Genomic DNA, 26,282 nt, shown 5'->3' on the forward strand with positions numbered 1-26,282 from the left:
TAATGACACATCTCAGTTAAAGGCTTGCTTATGAAAAAACTAACAGCAATGTCAAACAGAAGACTAGAGCTACCACATAACACATTTGCACCTTTGGGTAGCAGCAGCAATCACTATTGTACGTTTCACATTGTGCCACAGCACAGATGGAAGCTAAATTTGTATAAATGACCTCTAATCTTACCTCTGTCTTTTGCTTTATCAGAAAGGAGCACCTCCACAGCCTCATACTCCCGGATTGCATCCAGTATAATGTTTCCTTCCTTGTTGAAGAGGAAAAGCATGGGAATGGTGATATCATCTGTATTCTTTCCATCACCGGCCATTTGGAAGAGAGGAGCTGTGTCGCTACTGCTTCCCTCATTGTCATCTAGCCAGATGCACACAAAAGGAAAAGCAAGCAAACCTCCCGTCACATAAACAGACTACAACTCTCAACTCCAGCAGACTTGTTCGGCGGCTTTCTGCTGCCCAGTCGGTTAAAAGGATCCCAGGCAGAAGAAAGTCAGTCAGTTGTAAAAAGCAAAAAGCCAACTTGTGTATTTGTTTTCCTTCACATTTTTCATTTGTATCTCAAGTCCTCTTCAGCAGTTAGTAGATAGCACAATTTCAACACTCAGTGATCCCTAAAATAACAACTTTTAATCTGCAAAAAACAGTGACAATCACCCAGCCCAATTTGTTTAGTTATACTTTCTGCATAGGACCAGACAAAACCAAAACATTTCTTCATCTTCTGAAAGCACAGTTTCTGTGTTGGGAGTGCTGTCATCTCAGAGTTTAACAGCTTCTTGTCAGCTTTCCCGTATCTTCAAATCTGCAAGAAACAGATTACATCTACACAAACTTAAGATTTTAAGAATTTAAAATCATATTTACCAATAACAATGCCTCCTATTGCTCCAGCTTTTTGAATGTTTCGTGCCTTTTCAGCAAACATACATTGGCCTCTCTGCATCAGAGCAATTTTCTCTTTCACTGCCTCAGGATTAGTGATCTCTGAACATCCATTATATGGCTTAATGGTTGCAACAAATCCTCTTGTCTGGAAAAACAAAAACAAACAGAAAGAGAAAATTAGAGCACTAGGTTCAAGCTTGCAAAAGGTTCCTAAGCATTTTCATATCTTCAGTTAATCTAACACATTTAGTGTTGCCTTCTGTCAGTGTAGGCAATCTTTACCCTGAAGCTGGAGTTCTAAGAAGCAAAGAACAACTGAGTGAAAACCTAATTCTCATATTCAGTGTATTTTATCTATACCTGTGAACTGTTGTCTCTAGAAAATTTTCTTCTGTGAACTGCTAGTCTGCAACTCCTCTTTTGGGCTGCGTCTTGCCCAAAGTCACCGGGTTTTCCGACCGCTTCCAATAGGGACCATTGCCTCTGTGATACTTTCTTCTTCCATCTAGATAAATCTTCTTCCTTCTTTTACAAAAGCTTGCATAAGAACAGCCTATTTAACTCCAAAAGACCTTCTGCAAATTCATGGCTGACACGGTAGGAAAACCTTCCCTTAAATTACCATCTCTTAAGATATGCATTGCAAATTATATCAATTTCTTTAAAAAAAAAAATCATACTATGTATGCATTTTAAATCCTAAATCATGACTGATGACTCAGGAGTGGAGCATGGGCCACAGACTGGTAAGTCACTCATCTAAAAGACTGTCACTGCTGTCATTCTGTCATTGCTGTGCCCTGTCATTTTAACCACTGTAATTAACTGATCACCCTCTAGCCGGCCACCCTGAAATAGTACCAGTAATGTAAAACTTAGGCTTATGCAATAAGGAAAGTAAGAGAAAGCCAGGAATAGATCACATATCCATCTTACATACCCCCGCTTTGTGTTTCGATAAGTCCATCCCAAATTGTGCTGGTCCAGCAGTCAAGACCACCCTGCCAAAGAACGGATGGGAAACAATTTGAACAGCACGAGGAGGTAGCTGTTGCTCTTTCTGTTGCTGACTGGAAAGTTCAATCATTTCCTGCATGAACCGTAAGCCATCTTCAGCGTCAAGTGAACTTGCTGCCTAAGTAGTAAAAGAAATGATAAACAGTTTCTTATTAAATGTTTGAGAAACTTGGGGAAAAAAGAAAAAAAAAAATGTTGATGTTTGCTTGGACCACTGCTACAAGATTTTACAATACAGAGTGGATGCTCACTGGCACTCATTCATCATTTCAAATAAGAAGTTAACCTTTTAGCACCTTCACCACCCAGAAGACTAAAAACATGCAAACATGTAGACCTCCTAAACAAATGGAAGTATCTCACGCTGAAAGCTAGTATTTTCAGATAAGATGCTGTTAGCTACACCACTTTGATATGAACAACCTCCATCTAATTTAATGGAAGATTAGTTAAAAGTGTTGCTGTGGCAAAATATTAACAAGCATCAGCCTGCTAAATATAGCTGCATATCCAGCTCAGGTGCCTCCATCCACAGTCTGGCTATCCCACCTGAACCTCTAAGTGTCAAATATCATCACTAGTAGAATTTCAGCAAAAGTTTTCAAGAAAGTACTGTCAGGTCTTACTTGCACTGCATGCTGTACTAATTGTACTCTTCCATCTTTCAGATGGATCAAACTGACTCCCATCTTCTTCAGTATCTCCAAGTGTTCAGGATTACTGGCCATGAAATCTCTGGCTCTCAACGGTGGTTTTGGTCCACTTCCCAAGCTCTCTTCTCTGCCAAAAGATATTAGAGATCAAAGCCTTAAAAACCAGATTATTCTCAAAACATAACTCTCATGTTATTCCTACCACCGCAAGATTAGAATTCTTTGGAAGAATGTTGAGTACAAGCTTCACTGAATGCAACTTCTCAAACTACCTTTTTTAAAAGGTTGTCAATATTATCAATAATTTTGTAGCACAAAAAAGCACACGCAAAGTTGACAACAAAAAAAAACCCATACGCTGTGTCTCATTTCTGAAGTCTGCATTTTGTAAGACTGACTGAAACCAGTTTTCCTCATACAGTTGCTACTCAGTTTTACTCATAAAGTATAAATATCAAAGAGGCGGTCAGAAGGATAAAATTCCTCAGCTTTAACAGACTGCTCTAAATTCTTCAAAATAGGTGAAGTTATGTACGGTAGCATGATTTGCTTACTACAAAGAGGATCTGCAGAACTGTTCAAGAGACTACGAAAATTAATTTTACAAATCGGAGAGACATACTTCCTGTAATACCTGGGCCACAATTCCCACTTGGACTATGTGGCTCATGAAGGTCGTTTTGCTTTGAAAGACTCACTACTTCCTGCTGGAAATGAACTAAGTCTTGCTAATGATGCCAGGGAAAACATAACTGATTTTTCCCATAGCTAGGCTATTCATTCTAAAAGGACTACAAACTCAAGCAGAGCAAGCTCCAATACACCTCATATTTCTCCTTCCGTGCGTAACAGACCCTCTTCCACTCACTCCTACACTAACAAAAGACAGAAAATATTCATCTTACGCTCTGGAGATACCCCTGGGACAGCTCTTATCCACCACATTTTTCAAAGGTTCACGAATACTCTGGGCAAACATAGGGTCATTTGGGAAAAGAATCTGGGTGTTCGGACAGGTCCAGTCAAAGTTGCTGTCATCCAGCTCTGTGTATTCTGTAGTCTAAAATGAAAGATACAGATCACCTATTAAAAATGCAGGTTACATTTTCATACAAAGAAAATCAGACAGACCTACCCTTAAGTAACCTATGTTCTCAGGACAGACAGCAGCTGAATGCAATAAATGTCCTTATAACCACACAGATTTCAGGAATGAAGAATAATGCATCGCTCTTCTGTGCCACACGTCGTAATAATAAAGGGTGACCAGTGCACTACAACCCCTTTCTAGGGATAGATAAATACAACACATACAACGAGTTCTGATTTGTAACTTGCCAAACTTGTATCCACAGTTTCCAGGAATTTTTTCTCCAGAAAACAGCTAATCCTCTACTGGCAAACAGTACTTTTCAAGCCTGCTCACAACATAGGTAGTGCCCCTGTACTTTTATGTGCTGGACAATTAAAGGAAGCAGTTACAAATTCATTTGATATTGCCTTTATGCTGAGTGGACGAGCTGCAGGTGTCAGGTAATTCTTGCTTCGCATTACTAAGAATGTCACATCTTTTCATACGAACAAAAGATTCGCCTCCTCAGGAGCCATACAGTCTTGCAAGTCTGAATGGGCAAGGACGAATCTATACATAAATTCAAACAACCTCTATTTGCAAAGATGATGACAGAGTTATTTGCACAAATCGCTGTTGTGTAACATGTGAAACTACACAGAACATGTATGGTCATTTGGAGCTATCTTTAGCCTGTTCTTAGTTTTGCAAATAACTGGTTGGATAACTGGCAAGTTAATTTTCTCGCATACAAAAATTAATGTAGTATTTATCTACTTGCAAAAAAACCCCAAACAAAACACCGAAACCCTGTTTGCAACATATTAGTTAATTAAAACTCAAGTATTTAAAGGCTCCCTAAAAAACAAGGCCTAAAATGCTATTAGTTTACTGGAATAAACACTTTAAAGTACCCATGCTCTTAGCGTGACAAGTAGTAGTCACATCACTTAAGAAAGAAGGTCTTACAAGCACTATTGCGAGCATCAGCACAGCAAGATGTGACTTTTCCTGTTTATGAGAATAAATACAAACAGGATGTCGGGTTGATACTACAAAATATCTCACAGACATTTCAGCTTAATAGCACTGTGTTTATATTACACATAATTTATACATTCCATTTTTTCTTATCTATTTTTCTCCCCCATCAGACAAATTCCATAAAAGAGTAACACACTCGTCTTCACAGCCTTTTAGCCATTTAATGCATTTCACTGACACCATTTTCAATGGATGTTTCTTACTCGTATTATGCATGTTAGCAGCTTTGACTTAAAGAGCTTAATAAAACGGCATCCTTTTTATTGGCCTTTTATTAACATCTGCGGTTCTCCAGAGAACTACATATGTTAGGCCAACAGTTCACACAGCATCAGCTGTGGGAATCTTGTCCGTCTCAAAAGTATCAATTTCTCACGTTGGGAACGAAAGTTATGTAAAATGCTCTTTCAGACCCCTCAGAGAACTTCTTGCATAGTTTAAAAAACAGTCTCCATTTCCAAAACTCAAAAATAAGAGATGATAAATGCTCAAGGAAAGAACATTTCAGATCTCCACCATCAAGGAACATGAAAAATCAACCCCATGACCCATTAAATATATTACCAATGTTAGACATGAAAAGCAAGTAATCAAAAAATTTTCACAGTGTCATGCCAAAGTCCATAAACCAGAGTGCTTTCTACTCAATTATAAGATTTCTCCAGAACACACGGCTTGACACACAACATAAGCATTTTCCTCTGATCCAGGCATTATTATAAAAAACGCATAGTAAAGGGTGAAAATAGAAGCACACTAAAATAAGGGAATTTACATCCCTGATGCCCTAGACACCTCTCCTCTTTCTCGTGCATTTCTTTTGCTTGCCAGTAGTATTATTACCTAAGATAAATTATGTCACCTTATTGAGTGCAAAAATAAAAAAAGAGATGAGTATTTATGATGTTTCACGGCACAGTTGTATTACTATCAGTTATTGTGGAAGGTTATGTAATTTATAAACCCATAAACGCTCTCACATTTACACAATAGATGCCTATTGCATGGACTAAAACAATTAAATATCCCAAAAGCTATAGCTGTATCTTGTCAAACGAACTTTGTAACCTTTCAAAAAAAACCTTTCAAAATTTGCCAAGGGTTTCTGTAGTAAAATAGGCAACAAAAATTTTGGCATGTGTTGCAAATGTTTTAGAAAAAATAACAGAAAAGAAAGATGAAGATAAAAATAAATATCATGGTGTGTTGTTTTCAAATTTATAGGGAGCTGGGGAATGATTTTCTTTTTAAATATTGCTAATATTCCACAGCTTTTTTCCTCAAGATAGTAAAATAAGCAACAAAAATTTAGGCATGGTGTTTTAGAAAAAATAACAGAAAAGAAAGATGAAGATAAAAATAAATATCATGGTGTGTTGTTTTCAAATTTATAGGGAGCTGGGGAATGATTTTCTTTTTAAATATTGCTAATATTCCACAGCTTTTTTCCTCAAGATTCAGTGGTGCAGAATCCAGTCATGCAAACAGTATTCATACTCATGTGACTGTCACTGTTAGTACGATGAAATAGTTCATATTAAACCAAGTACTAAAACTGGTGTACATCTTCAAACTATGATTTTTCTTCCATTTCCTCTCAAAAAAAAGGAACTGCCTCAAAGCACCACTAAAACTGATTTAAATTCGAGCTGTTACTTACCGTATTTTTTTTAGAAATAGTTTGGTTTGCAGTGGAAAGCCAAAGTGGCAATAGATGAGCTTCTGTAGTGAAGATATAATCTTCAATGTCGAAAATCATGTCTTCCTTATCAGCAAACAGCAGGTAAAGATATTTAAACATCTCAGCCAGAAAGAAAGAGTCCATTCTATGAAAAAAAATGGATGTCCTTTAGGAAGATCCCCCTTTTTCTAAAACATTAGTAAAACGAATACTCATATCGCTCCTTCTCTGAAGACTTCATGACTATTATTGTTGAACTTAATTCCATTAGCATTCCTTCCACTTGGAAGAAACTATGTTTGGGGGGAAGTGATTCAGCATGTTCAGTACAAAACAGCATTATAGAAAAAACAAGTAAACCGCTTTATAAACACCTAGATTTGAAGTATATTTTGTTTGAAAGTAATTCATCTGTTGCTCCGAGATGCAAATGAAACATTATTAAACTAAAAATATTCTTATGTAACAAACTATAAAACTAGGGAAATAGTCTATGACAAATGGGCAATTTAAGACTTGGTTATCAAACTGGAGACAGACAGCTACTCAAAAGTCAATTAATTCAATTACATAAACAAGGTAATTAGATTCTTTTCTATAATCTTTTTATGAAAAACATAACTGCAAAAACTTTTACCTGTCTTCATGACTTCCCGTACGAACGTCCTTCATTGCAGCAAACCCACAGGGTACTCTTGCATACTTGTTCAAGTTTTCAATGAGTGTTTTTCCTACTTCTAGATAGTAAGGGTCCCCAGTAGCCTATAAAAGAAAAACAAACAAAAGATAAACCCAAACATATAGGCCCACTTAGACTTACTGTACAATCAGCAGCTTTCATTTTCCTAATGCTAATTTATTGATTCCATACCTTCTCAGATACCAGTAAAGTCTAATTTATTAATAGTGCTAAACAGTTATGAGAGACTTCTGAGATACTGCTGCATTACCTTTTACGGATATGCAGATAAGCACATGGAAATACTTACAGAAACGCAAGACATTTAGGCACTGCTCTTCTCTGCAAGGTATAAACGGCTTTTGCTCTTAGTCTCTAAGATCTCTTTAAGAGAGATCAGAAACACCTAAATATCTTTAAAAATAGGGGTCTTTGTCACTTAACAGCTGGCTTACTAATTCTAGGCATATAAAACAAAATTCCTAGACCAATTTTTGATAACCCATACTTTCATCTTATTTATATACAGAACTGGCTCCAGTAGATAAAATAAGCTGGAGATATGCTACTCATTCTATACTGAAATAAAACATCAGCACAATTCTAGGTGCTAGACAAAGTGACCAAAAGTCAGAGAAATGAACGCAATCTTACCTTATACAAGAAGTAAGTGCTTTCAGCAAATTCAGGCCTTAAAGGATGCTGAGCCCAGTGAACTCTAAAGTCTGTTGTGAATGCCTGAGGAAGAAAAAGAACAGGTAAAAATAAATGCAAGAATGAAAACCAAACACAGGTTTATTTTGAATCCTACGTGAACTGTATTACGCCAGCTAAAGGACACAACAGTGAAGGACCGAAGGCCCAACATCAGTCTCAGGAGGCTACAAGAACATCTGTCCAGTTAGAACATTTGAGGCCAAAACCTACATCAGTGCTCTAGCCTACTTAGTATGAGTGAGATTTAAGCTCGTGTTAGTGCAGGAGTCCGGACATCACCCAGCCTCTTGACAAGTGTCCAGCCAGTGAAGTTCTGGCAAGAGCTACCAGATGAGAACTTGTGCTCCAGACCCAGGAGGGAGCACGCAGCCTCCAAGCGCTCCCATTAGCACAAGCACACAACTGCTCTGCAACCCAACCAACACAGCCTGTTGAAAGGCCGCTACATAGAGACTACCCGAGCTTTGACAAATACCATTTTTGCAAATATACCTACCGCTTGACACGTCCAGTGCATTAAACTGTCATTTCAGACTGACAGATAGTGAGCAGCTGTTTCTAACATAAGAAATACCACAGACTAGAAGTCAGTTATCTAGAAACTTCCTAGTCGACGTATTCACCCTTAATAGGCAGGGGCAAAAGCCACTTCTGTGATGGCTTAGATTCACTACTTGTTCACACTAGGGTTTAAACTAAGCCTTTCCTAAAAGGGATGACATATTGGCTTAAATACAACTAACTGATCTTTCAAAGTTTCCTTCCTAAGTACAAAGAACCAAAAAAACAACCCAACAAAACCCTAAGGAGCCAAATCATACCATTTTAAAAGCACTCAAAAAATCATTACACTGCTTAGAAAGCATTCTTTGGTCTCAATATCCACATTAGGTGAATGTGATGTTAATTAAAACATTCTCTAACAGAAATAAGCTTACACCAGAGGAAAGTCAAAATTAAAACTGGAGTCAGAAGCTTTCTCCTATGTTCTGGGTCATCACAGAATAAAGACACACACTTCAGCAGGTAAATAAGCTTTTCTGTGCAGAATTAACTTGCTCAAAGACTGCACTTGCAGTATCTACACATAAGTTTGTGTACCTACTTTCAAGGACATTATGCAAAATTTCAGAACATTCTCTCAGCACAATTCAGGCTTTAGTTTCCCTCCTTGGGTTTATAAAGGCGACTGTGATCTTTAGCATTAATGCTACTACATTAGTAAGCAGCTACTACTACACGTGCTTATGCAAGTTTTGCACACTGAAATGAGTCAAGGTAAATTTAGAAAGGTTGAAATATAAAGCCTAAGCAATTCTTAATAGCAGCAGCTTCCTATTATTGTGTTAATTACAGCATAACTGAAGGAAAAATATTTCATATTGAAACCATAGTTGTCATATGTGCAGAACTGTAAATCACACAAGAACGCTGTGGAAATGAGCCTTTGGTTTAGTAACACATACACCTAGTATTTTTTCAATTGGATACCTGAGACTGCTCAAATTGAGGCAAGAATCAGTTTGCATGATCAAAAAATTACTACCTTACCTCAGGAAGAAAGTTATGCTTTTTTATAACCTGGTACAGCATCTCATGAGTTTCAATAGCGGGTCTAATATCGCCCTTCAACACCTAAAATTAAATAATAAAAATAACACTAATTCATTAGGCATAGGAATAATATTCAAAGTTAGGCACACTCCCTGTGTTCACGTAAAACTCCAGACCAATTTCTACATTTCCAGCAGATACATACTGCAAATATTACCCCCTTTCAGTGTAAGCCATAGATATTCCATAAGAGCTCTTTAAGACTACTGCTTAGGTAGAAAAAGGATCTCTATCATTTACAGAGAACTGCGGTGGAAACGTGATTTCGTTTATCTTAAAGATGTAAATGGCACACAAACTATATAATTTGTCACTTGATTACTAAAAAGGCAGCTTCAGTTGAGTGTTTTCATGACTAGGAGTGAAGGAAACAAATCATACGGACATACTTTTCTTGATACTCAACATGGTGAGAAATGAATGTTAACTTTCATCATAGCATTGAAGTGACAGGAAAAGCGAGTACAGAAACCCCCCTTCAGTATTTCTGAAAATCAAATTACTAAGCCTGACTTGTCAATTATACATTCAGTCTATTTAATTATTTACTTGTTATTAACATCTACTGCACACGGGTTTTAAACCTTACCTGCAATCCAGGGAAGAAAGCTAGCAAAGAATCCATCCAGGTCCTAGCATTTAGCATTGGCTTATGAATATGAACATCAAGAAGAAGAGGTGGTTGGCTGATGTATCTCATTATGGCATCGTAGTGCTGACAAACATCAGAAAAATCATGAGTTTATATTACCAATACATTTTACAAAATAGATATAGATCACCAGACTTTGGCATTTTATTTCAATGAAAGAACCAGTACTACACTCCCAATCATTATTACATTTGGCCATGCAGTAACAGTGCAACAGTAGTTTCTAGTTTTACAAACTAAGAAATGTAGTAAATACTGAAAAGCTCCACAGTATTACACACGCAATACACATCACATTTTCCAAGTAATACACGTACACAAAAGTATATCCAGCAGCCATGTGATAAACAAGTAACTATCACCATTAAGGCACATTCGTTTTGGCTGAATCTTTAAGCATACGCTAAACAAAGCTGAAATTGCTTTCTCTGAATAAGAGAATTCTAAAGCAAATGCATCTCAGGAGGAGAAAGGGGAAAAGAGGTATAAAAAAACCAAAGCAGCTGGACTTGATGGCTCAGAAGAACTTTCAAACCCACTAGCTCACTTGTCAACTTGCTGACCTCCAATCCTCTACTCCCCAAGATAACTGCCTGCCTTGTTTTCTGAAGCGCAGAAGGTACAATCATGAGCACATCAGCCAAATTGATAGGAAACAGTTAATAGACAAATTGAGGCAAAATACAATAATGGTGGCTGCAAGTTAGGAATATGAAATAATCATTACACTTCAAGTGTTGCAATAGGCCTTTAGCTACCGAATTACTCCAATTTTAATATTGCTTATGATATAAAATCATGCTATACGATATAAAATCCTTTCATGACACAGAATTGGATATTGCTGTTTTCAAAAGAAAGAATACTTTTATGAAAGAGTAACGATGCTGACAAAGTTGCTTAGTAATCTTGCGAATTTAGTAACCTAAGCGGGTTTTTCAGCTTGTAAGTGTACTTAAATGTACACTGGGCCTTAGGACCTGCAAGCGCAATGCAAGATCCAGACTTTGATTTTCAGGTCTTTTTTGTTGCTCCAGGACAGAAAGAAATTGTACCATGGCTTGTAACAAGAGGCCCTTAAGTCATTTTACAGAAACATTTACAGTATCACACCCTCCAAGGTGATCTTGAAACACAGCTTCTCCTGTACTGGAAACATGGAAAAAGTTCCTTAAGATTCCAGTCTTCATTGGATGGGGTTAAAACAGCTGTTCACCCAAGATTAGCAAAAAACTCTTAGTGAAAAGAGCTGGCACTAGACACATCAGAAGTCACGGAAATATAATTAGTCTTCAATTTGTCTTACAGAAGGCACAAACCTGAGCAAGGTGTTAACTTACCGTGTTAAATCTTTCCAGGAAACTGTCATCTCCCAGTAAGACATAGGCTTTTAATAAATATTCATAATATGAATCTATTCCTGCTCCAACGCCACTATCTAGAAAGAGCAGAAAATTAAAAGGTGGTTTTACTATAAGTAGCTTTATGGATATTTTCCCTTGGTTTCATTTTGATTTTAAAGGCTCTTTCAGTAAAAGGGAAAGCCTCCTATCACTAGAATTAAGGCACAGATGGATGCAGAGACACAATAACTGTATGTCTACCCTGAAGGTTTTGCAATATCAGTGCACATAATATTATGAACAGACATGCATTGAAGCCAGTTATTTCACTTTTCCTCATAGGAAAATATTTCTACTGGCTGCCATAAACAACCACAGTCCTATTTATATTTTCCCTATGTATTTATAGTAGAATCTCTGAAAATTTATCCCAAGGCATTCTCCTCTCAGTATTAAAGTGAATCAGAGAACACTTTCTTCGCAATGAATAAAACTAGTTTCTCTACCAAAACACCCTTTCAGAGTAAAGCCAGGCTTCTTTGTAGCAGGTTTCTCCAGCACTGAAATTATGTAACTCCACTTGCCCATACCATTAATATTTTTAAATAGTGCACATAAGTGTGGTGGGTGGGTGGTGGGTGGGTTTTTTTTCTTGCCCAAAACCACTTCTGGTCATTAATTCTGAGTCAGAATACCACACACCTTTGCGGACCCAGTCTCCAGTATGAATATTAATAGTAACGCCCACTAAATTGCTGCTGCGTTGTCTCTTTTCCCAAATAAAATCAAGCGCTTTCCGTGCATATTCCTGCAACAACAAAACACACTTATTAAAGGAAATTAGAGAAACATAGAGACTAAAGACTGTTATTCTTTTGTCTACTGAAATTAAGCTGCTAGGAAGTAATAAGATGTTTCATATCTAACAATTATAAAACTCAGTATTACGTACACTTAAACAGTATGACATTCAGTCCACATTTTATATAGTTATTCAGTTGCTGATTAGAAGGAACAGTGCTTGACTACACAACTATTTGCCAACACACTGTATGGTCTTAGGCAAGTCAAACATCCTTCTGCACTGGTTTCCTACTCTAAAATTGTGCATACAGACGGGATGTAACCTAATTAAAATAATTCAAGAAATATAACACCCTTAGAATGAAAATCACTGGGTCTTTTCAGACATCTCAAGGTGGAGCAGCAAACCCTCTTCATTGGTACACAAGTTATATACATTCTTTACATATATATACACAAAATTACCTCAAAGGTAACTACCCACCCAACAAAAATGGCTTTAAATCACCAAACACATGCATGGGATTTTAGGGAGCAAGTTTTACCAAGACACACAACACAGGCCTAGCTATGCTTCCACTGGGTTCCATGACATGAAATGAAATACCAGGCACACTGGTATTTCAGAGTTAAAAAATTCTAATCTGAAAAAAAGCTTGCCTTTTTTTTTTTATCACATCAAAGAAACCATAGCTGCAAGCATTTTCATTTAGCTTTCTGCTGACAGTATACCCTTAGGTATGTTGCACGTGTTCAGTGGGACTATTCGAGTGTGGGGTTTGTGGTTGTTTTTTTTTAAGCTGCATTTTAAGGATGAAGTATCTCACTTTTCTTCTTACTAGTCCTGATCTCTCTACCCAAAAACTATGCAAGCATTATCCTTTAACTACTTTTCAGTATATTTATCTTGTTTACTTCCATATTATTGTAACTACTATCAAATTAAAAATCGCAGGAAATAATTTTAAGAAAAATCAAATTAGTACTTTGAAAAAAAGCCCACAAACACAACAAATCTGAACAAATGCAAACTTTTTGTGCAGAACAGCTAAGATATGTACCCATTTCATGAACTCAAATTTGTTTCTCCAAAACCAGAGAAATGTAACAGAACAGTAATGAATACCTAATCCAAAAAATAAGATATCATGGAAAGCAAACCTCAAATATAGATGTTCCTGTGAATCGGCTTAAAGCTGCAAACTCAAGGATCAAGGTACCTGCACAAGCTGTACAGGTATCAGTTTCTGTTCCTGTTCGTGCTTCTGGATGCCTTACACCAAATTTTAAGTTAACCTAGAGAAAAGTAGAGATTACCATCTTTATTTTTACTAGCTGAAAGAATTTACAGTTCCGCGATAGGTCATAGGTCTGTAGAGCAACTATATAATCTATGCTTTTTCTGAAGGCAAAAGATCACACAGCCCCCTTCCGTTATGCTCTGATTTACCCCATACTGTCAACTCAAACATGCACATAAAGTCATCCAGAAGCAGCTAAAATACTCAGCCCTCCAAAACTTGGAAATTAAGCTTTGTAAATAGCTCACTCCTCCTGGCTCCAGAGAATACCTGCTAGATGGACCCGCTTTTGTCGCGGGCACAACATAACTTTCTGCATTCTGGAGAGGACCCTCTCAGCAGAAGACTGTCAAACCCAGAACATTTTGAATTAGACATTTTCATTACAAAAATGCTGATTTACTAAACCTAAATTTTTAATTTAAGGGAAAGTTTCCAATCAAAGCCACATGATATGCATGGGAAGCAGTCTTCTGTCAAAGACTATGTACCATACTTTGAATATGATGAAAGTTTTTACACTAAGTGATTATTTTTAGACTACAGCTACCCTTGCCCTCTTAAAAGTGTGGATGTAGAGCATGAAGATTAAGCAATTTTGTGCTAAATTCCGAAGCAAGTGTTTGCAAGTTGCTCTTTCACTGTCTTACTGAGAGATATCTACCAAACCAAAAATTACTCTCCTCAGCTATTTGGTGGTGCCTATAGCAGCAGGGAGCAAATCAGTAGACAGTGATTAGACGAGATTTCTGCCATTACTATTTACCCACTGCAATGTATATTAGAATTTTCAGAGCTGGAAACGCAGGGATTCAGAGAGCCTAAAACTGTATTTCAAATTACGAGGTAGCACGTATTAAAAATGAGCTTTTGATTTTCTGTACACTTAATAAATATACAAGTGATTTTTCAAAACAGAGATCAAAACAGAACAGCAAAAAATTTGCTTACAGAAGTAATTCTGAATTGCAGAAACCAGAGCACTTACTCTTGGATAAGGGAGACCACTAGTGGTGTTAAAAGCAGGTAAAAGCTTGTAGCCTAGTTCCTTTGCCATGTGCAGAAGTTCACCATCGTACCACTGCATATATTCGCCTTTTTCTTTCAGCATAATTGCCACTGAATGCCCACCTAGGAGACCTCTAAACACAAGAAAAATTATCCACATCTCAAAGGGTATATTCATCTGAACAGCAGCGCAAACACTTCTACAATTTAGGTGATTCTATATATAACTGTGCTATATTCACATGGCCCTAATTTTCAGAAATGCTGAGCAGATGCAGCTCTCAATTACAATCAAGGCTAGGTGCCAGTGTTTTGGAAGCAATTCTTCTTGTTTAGGATTCAGTCCTAAACTGTAGAGGAATCACTGATTCATCACTATCGCCAGTCAAGAATAACAACCAACACCTCTAAAACTGCATATAATGCCTTAAAGCTACCCTGCTCTGATTCTGTGTTGAGCAGTAAGTTGGACTAGAGACCTCCAGAGGTCTCTTCCAACCTGAAATAATCTATTACACCAAGTATCAAAGTGTTCTGTCCCTTAAATCACAGGCTGAACAGTGTAATTTATAACACTGCTTCCATTACGTAAAAAACACTGCTACCTCAGCACACACAACCTTTTTTTAATCAAAAAAAGGCTATGCCTGCAGCAGTTAGATGGGGGTCAACTTGATTCAGTACCACTGCATTCATTCCTGCCTAGCATTTTAAAACCTTTCTTCGGGCAGGTGTCGAGCTATGCTAACTGACAAAGGCACAACTGTTTTAAACGAGGTGAAATGGCACAGAAAGGCATGTCTTAAGGACATGTAGCTAAACCCCACATTTTTAAGAGTTTTGAAAAGATAAAAGTTACTCACCCAAGGACTCTTATGTTGGTTTCAAAGACAGACACAACTATGTCGTTATCTAAATTAACATCCTTTATTACTTTTTTTACAGCCTCTTCAAACTCTTTGGTTTTATTTAACACCTGGAATACAAACATAACCAGGTGTTTAGGTTCCAACATAGCTAACACAGTCACACTCAGGTGTAGAGGAACAAGTGCAATGAATTAAAAAAAGCAAGCATTTAACATGCCTGAGATCAATACTCTGGTCCTGCAAGGACATACTCTGATACAGGGCAACCAGACATTAGTATTACTGTTTTTCTCATGAGATACATGAAAGAGAATAAAATCTGTACGCAAAGAATAAAGTCACTGGGAATGTATCTAAACCATTACCCAGGGATTTATTTGTTTGTTCCTTCCCCTACTCCCATGCCATGACTGTAGTGCAGCAGGACTCGGCAGGCTGCAGGGTGGGCTGGTGGAGTGGGCAAGGACTGGCCTGATCTGATGCCTCCGATCACACAGAAGCCTCCTATCCATGGACTAAGGAGCCACATCCTAAGTTTGGGGAATCGTCCTAGCAGTCTTCTTCCTCCCAAGAGTTTTCTCCTTGTGCCTGAAGAACAGCTCGGGCATTTCCTACAGATTTTCTTTCTCACTGACTTTCTTTTTAGTTCAATCAATCTTTAAGAATCTTTGCGACTTATCCAATTTGTTATTGTAAGTGCCTTTAAATTCTTTAAATTCTGCTCCAAGACAAGTAAACAATACATAAACCGAAATAATCTCATTTGAGTGTCTGCGCAGTCTCGAACTCCCAGTCTCTGCCATTTTTAACATTTGTGGTCCCGATTCAAAAGAGCCAAAGGTCGTCTCACAGCACACCATAAAAAGCAAACGGCTGTCAGAGAGGGAGCATTATACAATGCACACGCCAAATCAGTGCAGTAAGGATTTTCAAAACTTCTTAGATTTACCCGTAGATGCGAATGGCTCAAAATTCCTGATTTCCGAACTCTATCTTATGGTGACAAAATATGTCAAAGGGATTGAAATCCAACAAAGAGTAGTTTATTAATGATTGGAATCTTTTAGTAAGAGATGGAACATGAGTTTGGCAACATTTTCTGCCAAACATGTCCAGGGTTGCATTTTTGTAATATGTATTTAAGGGCAGGCAAAGTTATCCATGAAAATGTGTACATTCAATTTAAAAACATAAATAATTCAGTAGGTATTAAGAGGTGTTCACCTATAAGTCAGCACATTGCTTTAGACTATAATGGGAAGCAAACACACATACTTTTTTGCCAAGTTAGAGCGCAAAAAGCAAGATAAAGTATCAAAGAAATGTAAAGGAACTGTTCTAGTTTTCTTTTTGCAACGGACTCCAAACACCACCATCGCAGCATTTGGAAGTTCTTACAAGCAACAGTCACTTCAAAGAGATAGCCAGATATCAAAGGTAAAGAAAAATTAGCATTCTTATGTATAATTTAACAAAATAGAGTTTTAAAAATAAGTCTGAGCATCAGAACATAATCTTTTCGTTTTATCAAAATTTAATCTATTGATAAACTTACCACAAGAGTGTCCAAGGTATCAATCAGGGTCAGTGAAAATCTATGAAACAGAATTTAAAACAAATTTACTATAGACCTGTATGTGCAGAAATGAAATAATTTTTAATAGTAACCGATACTGTGGAAGAAACTAAATTCTCACAGACCACTAGCTGCTAAAAAAATTAGTTGTCCACAATACGTTTGATGTCAAAACAGCCTACTAAGTTTCTTCTCTTTGTTAGTGACCAGAATAGGAGCTGACTGAAACAAGCTACGATTATAAAAATACCTTTATTTACTGCAAAGCTTTCAAACTTCTTGCAAGCAAATTAAATTCTTATTTTTAGTCTCCAATCAAACTTACTAAGCAGCCCAGTAGAATGGTTCAAAGTCTTTTTCCAACCTCTTTTTTTTCTTTCTTTTAAAAATATGAACAATGTTGACTTATTAAGTGCAATAATAAAAAGATTAAGGAAGATCAAAAATCTTTCCTAGCTATATTTCCCCTACCAGAAACTGTCCCAATTACCTACTTCAGAAAAAGCCGGAATTTGTTGCGATCAAACTCGGTGTTAAAATTAGCAGTGAAAGGCTAAAGAAATGCTGTTATTCTGTTACAAAACTTCTATGTGGGATATTACGGCACAGGAAAAGCTACAATAAAGGGCAGTAAGGGGGGCTGAAGGTACGTGGCAGCTTCTATACTAGGAAGAAGGGAACAGACTAGCGCTCTTCAGCCTGCAAAAGCAAAAGCTTAAGCGTCATTATACGAAGATTTTAAAATTGCACATGGCCTGAAGAAAGTCGGTGAGAAGCTGCTGTTTACTGGTTCTCACAGTAAGTTTCACCTGGTGCCATCCAGCACGAGCAAATGGCAGGCTTAAAATAAAGAACTACTTATTCTGTAAAAAAAGAACATCAAGTCAGATCCATTTGAAACAGGAATATCACAAGAAGGCTCACCCTGTTCGTGCATTGTTCTCTAGGCCTGTTCTAGTGCGTACCAAGCTGAGCAGACCTTTAGTCTAACCCAGGAAAATTGCTCTTGCGTTAAGAAACGCACACCACGCATAGAATAGAATTTACAGAATATGATGGTATTAAAATTGAAAATTTTGGAAACAGTTACAGCTGCCTACTGAAGAACAAGTGGCAAGAATTTAAGCAAGTGCCCAATGTTTCGGACCCCGTAGGCAACATGTGACTATGCACGGAGTGTAATTAAAATTCTAATTAAGTGGTTGTGTATTACAATTTTCTTTAATTTGTAAAGATAGAAGGGCATTCTGTAAGTGTCGTTCTACAAGAGAAAGAGATCAACTAGTGGCTACACACAACTTTTTCCAGACAAGAGTGGGAGATTATGCATTGCATAGCTATAGAGAAGGCTGGTGTGCAAGTATTCTCCCGAGCCCTCCAGGGAAACCGAATTGACCTCATCGTCTTGCCCTGGCATTTTGTGATAGCAACAGCTTGTAGAGAACATGACTGATGAGCCAGCTGGCAAGAAAAAGGATTATATAGGAAATCTGATAAATAATAACATAGCTAATTATTAGGAACAGAAAAAAGCATGTATACAGAAAAATAATAAATAAATACTTAGCCTGTTCAATGCATTTCAGGGTCTGAAAGGTATTGTTACTGAAATGATAGTATGTTACTATAAAAAAAGGTCATTAAAAAGAATGTACGGCCAGGATTAAAAATACATTTTCTAGACACTTCTTTCTCATCAGTCGTATACCTCGATACCACCAAGGCAGCAGGCTTATACAGGCATCCCTAGACTAAGGAACTTCTGTACATAACAAAAAATAACCAAAATTACATGCTCAATATCACAGGGTGAATCAGAAGTAGTATTTAAGACAAGGACTTCAGCTTTGATTAACACTATTCTGCTTAGGGACACTAAGCAGTGATACCAATTAAAAAAAAGCATCAGTTATTTGTTATTACCTATTTGCTCTATAAACTGCACACACACAGACAACAAAGGAATCAATTACAAGCACGTTTAGAGTAAGTCAAGTTTGTCTTTGATTGAACAATGTAACATGGAGAAAGACAGCCCTTAAATCTATATTCTGCTGGCCAAAGGATTGGTACTTTGTATTACAAGCTATCTTAAAAGGAAAAAAAAAAAAAAAAGAAAAGAGAAGAATTTCTGTGTCTGAAATAATGTTTTATACTTTGGCAAAGGCCTCAGGCTACCACACACATGATAATCATTTGACTAACTATATTTTCAGATGGTTTTCTACTAAAAAAAATTCTAAATATCACTTATAAAGTCAGCATAATGGATAACAGTTTACTGTTCTGTTTAGCTGACAATTAACCCTTATAACCTTTGTTAAGCAGTAAAATTTACTAATATCATAAATGTCAGCTCATGTTTGGAAGGCTTTCTTATGGAATATACTTGGAGAATGATTAAAAAAATTATCTTTGGGTCTCCTTCACTGGTTCATTCTCTTTTTCTGATTAAGGTACAATTTCACATCAGTTAACATCATGGCAGGAAATAATAAACGTAAGTATTTCTTACAAATGTAAGTTTCTGGACACGTCAACTGAACAAACAAGTTTTACGGGCTGCAAATTGTACTTAGATTCCTAGATGTTTACAGGAGACAGTAAATATTTCAAACACTAACTTTCCCAAGGCATCATCCACATCCCCTCGACTTGGTTCCTGACCCCGTACTCGTCCACGACAAGTTAAAGGCATGAGTTCATCAGCTGGATACGCATGCTCCTGTAGGGAAAAACATGGGAATAAGTTACAACTTTTACAGCCATCTCGGCAACTTTTTAGAGCCTGTTAAAAGGAAACCCAATTACGCTGTACTTTAGAAAAACTGCACGACAACCACAGAATCTTTGAGGTGGGAAGGGACCTCTGGAGGTCAACTTGTCCAACCCCTCTACTCAAGCAGGGCCACCTAGACCCAGTTGCCCAGCACTTCATCCAACAATTTTTTTAATATCTTCAAAGGAGACTCCACAACGTCTTTGGACAACCTCTGCCAGTACTCAGTCACCTTCACAGTAAAAAAGCGTTTCCTGATGTTCACATGTTTCAGTTTGTGGTTGTTGCTTCTGGTCCTGTCACTGGGCACCACTGAGAAGAGCCTGGCTCTTTACAGCCTCCCTTCAGGTATTTACCTGCATTCATCAGATCCCCGCTGAGCCTTCTCTTCTCCAGGCTGAATAGCCTCAGCTCTCTCAGCCTTTCCCCACAGGAAAGATGCTCTAGCCTCTTCGTCATCATTATGGTCCTTCGTTGGGTTCCGACCAGTATGTCTCTACCTCTCTTGTACTGGGGAGCCCAGAACTGAATGCGGTGCTCCAGGTGTGGCCTCACCAGTGCTGAGTAGAGGGGAAGGATCCCCTCCCTTGACCTGCTGGCAATGTTTTGCCTAACACAGGCCAGGATACCATTAGCTGCCTTTGCCACAGGGCCACGTTGCTGGCTCATGGGCAACTTGGTGTCCACCAGGACGCCCAGGTCCTTTTCCCCTGAGCTGCTTTCCAGCTGGGTGGTTGGAAACAATTAAACTGTGAACACAGCAACAGGATGTCTTTCTCTCTAACCTTCCAGAGAAGTCTGGAATAACTAACAGCACCTCCAAAAAAAAAAAAAACCAAACCACCCACCAACTCACTCGAAGAGTTAACTGCGTGCTTTCTGCAACAAGGTGCATATGACACTTCCTATAATGTTTTTTAGGCAGAAGTTATCATGTCAAAAATGAGTTTAAAGCCTAAAACTAATGCAGGCATTATCAAGAGGCTGGTATTTCATGGAGAAATTAGTGGGAATTAGACTTTAAATTTGCTTTCGAAACATTTCCAAATAAAGACAAGTAACTCAGGGTCACAATCAGTAACAGATAAGAGAACTCACTTAGAAGGTAAAATAATAAATTGGTAAATCACTACACAAGGCATAACAAAAGATAACATTCACAAAATTGAACTGACCAAGGCCGAGCCTTTTACAAATATAACCTTTTTTTTTTTAGAGAGAGAGAGACATTGCTAATATTTTTTTTGAAAAGCAAAGGTTACTTTCCGTATTTCTAGAAAAAGCACTCTGCAAAGCAAGCTGTATTGTAATATTATTTCTCATCGGTCAGTCAGAAATAACAGGAGTAGCACCATTGCCCAAGTCAAGCACATTGAATAAAATGCCTCTCCCTATTCCCTCTCAAGTCAATGCAAGTTTTATAGGTTTAAACTACCCCCAAAATGGGGTATCAAATGAAACGGACATAAATTTCAAATTCATCACTGTGCAATAGGAGAGGTTTACTGAAAAATTTTCAGAGTGGCCACTGACATTAACAAAGATGAATCTTAAATATACCTAATTTTGACAAACACGCATGGAATCGCCTCTCCATTAGAAGCCCAATACAAGTGATTTGAGATGGAGCTTCTCTCTTTTGACTTCATCAGGAAACTGGTTGCTGTACAGTGCTCTCCAATTTTACTTTTAGCAGAGAACTAACGTGGCAGGATAAAAAAGTCCAATTACTGCACTGAAACTGCAAGTAAACACATTCAAAGTCTTTCCAAATATATGGTACAAAAATAATCTATATTCAAATGTGAAAAGAAGGAACATTATTCTATAAATAAACAGCTCCTACAAAAACAACTTTTAAAACTGATGGTTTGTTTCCCTGTCTACCACCCTCCCAAATGTTTTGGTCTTTGCACGACTCTTTGTTCTCCTCAAGTTCAACTACAAAAGCCAGAATCTAGATCATTTTATTATGGCTCAGATGGTTCTGAATATCTCTGCAAAGTATTCAGAAAAACAGATTAAAGAAGTACACGACAAAAGCAATGTCAAAACTAAGATCTCTGGGTTAAATTATGGAGGAAAAAAAGGTGACAAAAATTCTGGAGAAAAGGGACTTTTACAAAATCATAAGGAACCAGAAGCATTCTGGAAAATAAAAGGTCACTTATTCTCTATCTACGGCAGGAAAGGCTACTGGGTGAAGTGATTGCTCAACTTGTAACTTCTCCCCTTTCATGTAACCTCAAAGGAAGGGAGCAAGACCCGTTAAATCTAAAACATGGCACAAATGTTACAATAAACATACTTCTGGAAAATATTACACAAATGGAGCTCAACAGATACTCTGGAATTTCTACACATTCTGACCGAACAGATGATCATATTGCCTAATGTCAGGACTGTAAATTGAGGGCGGCACAGTACTTGAATAATGAAAAAAAGACGCATTGCTACTAGTGCTGTAAGCCAAGAAATACCTACTGGCCTCGAGTGACTGACATTTTCACATATTCCTTCTGACAGTGAAGAAAAAAAATCCTGATTATTACAAATATTGTTGAAGGACTGAAAAAAAACTATCAGCTTTTTACTGAAAGCTCCTGTTAACAACTGGAAAAAAAAAAAAAAAAAAAAAAGGAGTTTCCCCCTTGCATGCAAACATGAATTTTCAGTTTTCTAAATATACAAGTCTAAAAAGCATATTAATAGAAACAGAAAATCAAAACTTTTCAGCTGGCTGTTTCAAAAGCAGCTGCAAAAATACTTAATTCTCTTGCTCTCAGAATCAAGGCTGATACCCTAATCTCTTCTTCAACTCTAAACAAAGTAGTCCTATTACTCTGTTTGTTTAGTGCTCTAGCATACGTGGCAAGTAAACATCCTTCTGGTTTCAAAGTTTCCAGGATAGCTGAAGTCATTCTTTTCTTTCATCAAGAATTTTCTTGCTTCAGATGTAGCAAGACACCTACCAATTTATCACACAATGAACAGTAGGAGCACAGATCCTTCCTACTGCCATATAACATTTTATCCAATTTTGCCAAATAGGTAACAGTTTTTACTTCAGAATGCCATGGGAAACCCAAGCCATGGCATCAGGTCCCAAGTAACTGGTTACAGATTATCACCAAAAAGCCTGATGTTAAACTGCTACGGTGTCAAAAGCAAGAGCTAATGTTAAAAAGAAAAAACCACACCCACTTTGAAAACACTGTTGCTTGGCTTTCTATCCATTCTAAAGCTCTATAACTCTCATGTACTGTATAAACCTGTAACTCACAAGCTTTTAAGCTTGTATTACATATTAAAGCGTTAAACCGTAATACAGAAACTGGGACGTGTAGCAAGATAGCATCAAGACACAGCAGTTTGTCCTGCAGGAACTGGTGCAACTTAAAAGAGAGGGGTTTCTGCAACAGCCACAAAGAATGTTCAAAAAGATTGCTAACGTAAACTCAGTGAGAATGCACCTTTTAAATTCATCTTATTCACATTTACAGTTTCTTCTCAGAAGTGTATTACTTACAGTATATTTGAAAGTAATCATTAAATGAGGAAAGTCATATTTCCTCACATTCCTAGTAATCCTTTGTTCTTGAACATATCTAAACTAACCTAACGTATTTCAAGGTTGATTACAGCGCAGAATGGCTCACCTATCCAGAACATGAAGACACCTGCACAGAAAATCACAAGTCACATTAAAAGAAACGATAGCAAGCACGGCTCACTGTCATAAGACAGTCACACACTCAGAAGAGGCTGTAACGTGTAAATATGACACCAGATCCCCTTTTTGTTCTACAAACAGTATTTGTTTGTAAAAGAGCTACCAAACTGCATCTAACGTATCTTACCACAGAAGTAATATTGTGCATAATTTTTACCTACAAAATAAGTAAGACCAATTTGTATTCTCCAGAATCTGACTACAGACAGCTCTTCTTGAGCTTCCTTTTCCTAGTATTTTTAGAAGTCTGGAACTTCCAACTAAATACTTTACCAAAGATGAAAACTGTTCATAACCTGATGTGAGATAAACTGGTTTGAGAAAGATCAGGCACAGATTAACAGAGTTACCGCTAGCAATTCTTGGCTACCATTCTGAAAGCCATCATAACCACCCCGACACTGCTTGTCCTGAAAGTCACATTTGTTCTTTTCTTTTTAAAGCCTATACAGGTGCTCTTATTTATTTTAGCTCTGGTTTTGCCCCAACCTCCCTGCTATTTCTCTAGAATGTCATGTACTGTAGGTTGCTTTCTCTCCCAGGTCAGCAATAACAACTCCAAAAAAAATTAAACAAGTATTTTACTTACCATATAATTGCTATACGCATGATCAAACATTTCAAGCACTTGGTTTCTAAAAAAGAAAAAAGAAAAACCATTAGTGGTCTGCCTCACAATGGCCTTTAACACACCACCTTAGAACAGCAAGACGTGTTACGCTTTAATATCTGAATATCAGTAACAGGTCCTCCACTAACATACGCTACTCAAGTAAATGAAATATAGCATAATAATTTTTCCTAATTCAGCTACTTTCATTCACTGCAGAAAGGAAAGACTATTTCTTCACCTAACATGAAATTTAGTATTTGGGGGTCTCTTTCGGCCTCCTGTGCTTCCCCTTCAATAGCTGTAGATGTCACCAACACATTAAAGCCAGAGACAGGACACACTCCATGCTCAGCAAAGAAGGGCAAATAGAATTATGTTCTGCTTGTAATCACCAATACTAAAACCAACTGACATAGCATAAATTCCTGTCCGTGATTCAGAAAAGGACCATAAATTATGAGGTACACCTCTTCCTTACATTAGGAGTCTTGGCAAGCAAATATTAAAGAAAGCCCTTGCAGATACATTTATTTTACACGTTTGAAAAGCTGTCAAGTTGAGAAACACTACTATATAAAAAAAGCACTTTTCTGAGAGAGACAGCACTACTTCCAATCATTCCTAACTTACTGAGGAGCCCTGCAAGGCAAAAGAGCATGCTAATTTCTAAGCTACCATCAACACAATTCACAATCTCTGCTGATAAGACTGAACATAAAAGAGACAAGAACGCCACAATTATATTCTAAATATCTGATTTAGTTCAATGACTTGGAAATTTAAAAGTAGTCTTAACTCATCAAATGCATTAAGTCATCAAGAGAGCAGAGTGTGATGCTTTTTTTCAGGTACTTCACAGATCACATCCCATCTGTAGTTCTGGGATGCCTTGCAGCAGACAAAACCCCAGGGTTTGGCACACAAGTGCCATGTCCAGCTGAACTACGCATACAATGCTGTTCAGTGATGTAGCAGACAGAAAGCTTCGTAAAACTTTTATTTCTCTACACGCAACTTACATTTACAGAATTTCTGCGACTGACATGATCTTGTCATTAAATAAATACACAGATTACCTCCCCTTATTCAGAAATTCTCTACATGCAACTTACATTTACAAGGCATCTTCTGAAAGAATTTCTGCGACTGACATGATCTTGTCATTAAATAAATACACAGATTACCTCCCCTTATTCAGAAATGACCCCGCTCGGTGCCCAGGAATACAGACCGTGGTAAGACATTACTTGCATATGCCTGCAGCAGCAGATAATACAGCAAGCGCAAGTTATGAATGCAAAAATTTTAAAACCAATTGGTGAATGAAATTTAAACTCCTTATGTAGTCACATGAAGAAAACACGGAAAACATTATACACACAAAGTACTCCGAGAACCTGAGACGTAAAACCCCACTAACTGTAAATATCAGAGTTAAATACCAACTGAGAATCTGAGATGTAAAACCCCAGTAACTGTAAATATCAGAGTTAAATACCAACTTATATCTAACAATTAATAACCATGAGAGTACCCAGCATATTTCTCCACCAGACTTTTTGCATCATTATTCTGTGCAACTGACCAGTAGATGGGAAGAGGATGATGAAACTGCCCCCGTAATGTACTAAGATCATGATATGCTTGGTTATGTATTTGTTTGAAAAATAAATCCTACTCCATACACTGCAATACATTGCCACCTATATTGTAATCTTTATCCTTCAACTAAAAACTACACTAAAAGAGAATCAGCTTCTTACATGTACATGCATGGATGACCAAAGTAGTTTACCTTCTAGACAGGAGGCAAGTAAACATTTACCTCTTTTATGACTCCCGAACACTCACATGCTCCAGAGGCATGGCCGTAATTAGTCCAACTGACTATGGATTTAGATTTACCTTTGATCACTTTTACCCATAATTACACACAACCACTGGCTGCAATCTTCAAGACTGGAGCTCCCAAGCCCATGGCTGAAGGGTTTGACCCCACATGCAGCTGAGGCGACGAGGGGCTGCCTGCCCCAAACAGCCGTGGGGACCTGACCCGAAATACCAGCCCGGCTCTGGCACACCAACCTCAAACATCGATGCCAGGCATCTCACAGAGTCTTCAAGGGGGAAAAGGGAAGGACAGGAGAGACGTTCCCGGGGCTCTGCCAGGCGAGGGGCACATCCGTACCCGTCAAGCCCAACCCAACCCCCGGGGGTAGCGCAGATC

At 37.7% G+C, this 26,282-nt stretch overlaps 1 protein-coding gene across 1 annotated transcript in view; it reads right to left on the reverse strand.

Moving 5' to 3' along the window:
* The window catches only part of EDEM3 (ER degradation enhancer, mannosidase alpha-like 3), a gene marked incomplete at its 5' end in the record, with an annotated part of 26,118 nt that extends 2,041 nt beyond the window's left edge, over positions 1-24,077 (reverse strand). The window contains 18 exons of the mRNA XM_009698939.1: positions 185-370; positions 880-1,045; positions 1,841-2,035; positions 2,544-2,697; positions 3,476-3,630; positions 6,347-6,512; positions 7,005-7,129; positions 7,701-7,784; positions 9,315-9,398; positions 9,967-10,092; positions 11,370-11,467; positions 12,075-12,180; positions 13,338-13,472; positions 14,466-14,619; positions 15,349-15,461; positions 16,910-16,949; positions 19,555-19,655; positions 24,032-24,077. Of these exons, the coding sequence (XP_009697241.1) occupies positions 185-370; positions 880-1,045; positions 1,841-2,035; positions 2,544-2,697; positions 3,476-3,630; positions 6,347-6,512; positions 7,005-7,129; positions 7,701-7,784; positions 9,315-9,398; positions 9,967-10,092; positions 11,370-11,467; positions 12,075-12,180; positions 13,338-13,472; positions 14,466-14,619; positions 15,349-15,461; positions 16,910-16,949; positions 19,555-19,655; positions 24,032-24,077 (2,234 nt within the window). The remainder of the gene's footprint in view (positions 1-184; positions 371-879; positions 1,046-1,840; positions 2,036-2,543; positions 2,698-3,475; positions 3,631-6,346; positions 6,513-7,004; positions 7,130-7,700; positions 7,785-9,314; positions 9,399-9,966; positions 10,093-11,369; positions 11,468-12,074; positions 12,181-13,337; positions 13,473-14,465; positions 14,620-15,348; positions 15,462-16,909; positions 16,950-19,554; positions 19,656-24,031) is intronic.
* Positions 24,078-26,282: the final 2,205 nt, after the last annotated feature.

Source organism: Cariama cristata, unplaced genomic scaffold (assembly GCF_000690535.1).
Source record: "Cariama cristata isolate BGI_N322 unplaced genomic scaffold, ASM69053v1 scaffold1244, whole genome shotgun sequence".
NCBI lineage: Eukaryota > Metazoa > Chordata > Aves > Cariamiformes > Cariamidae > Cariama > Cariama cristata.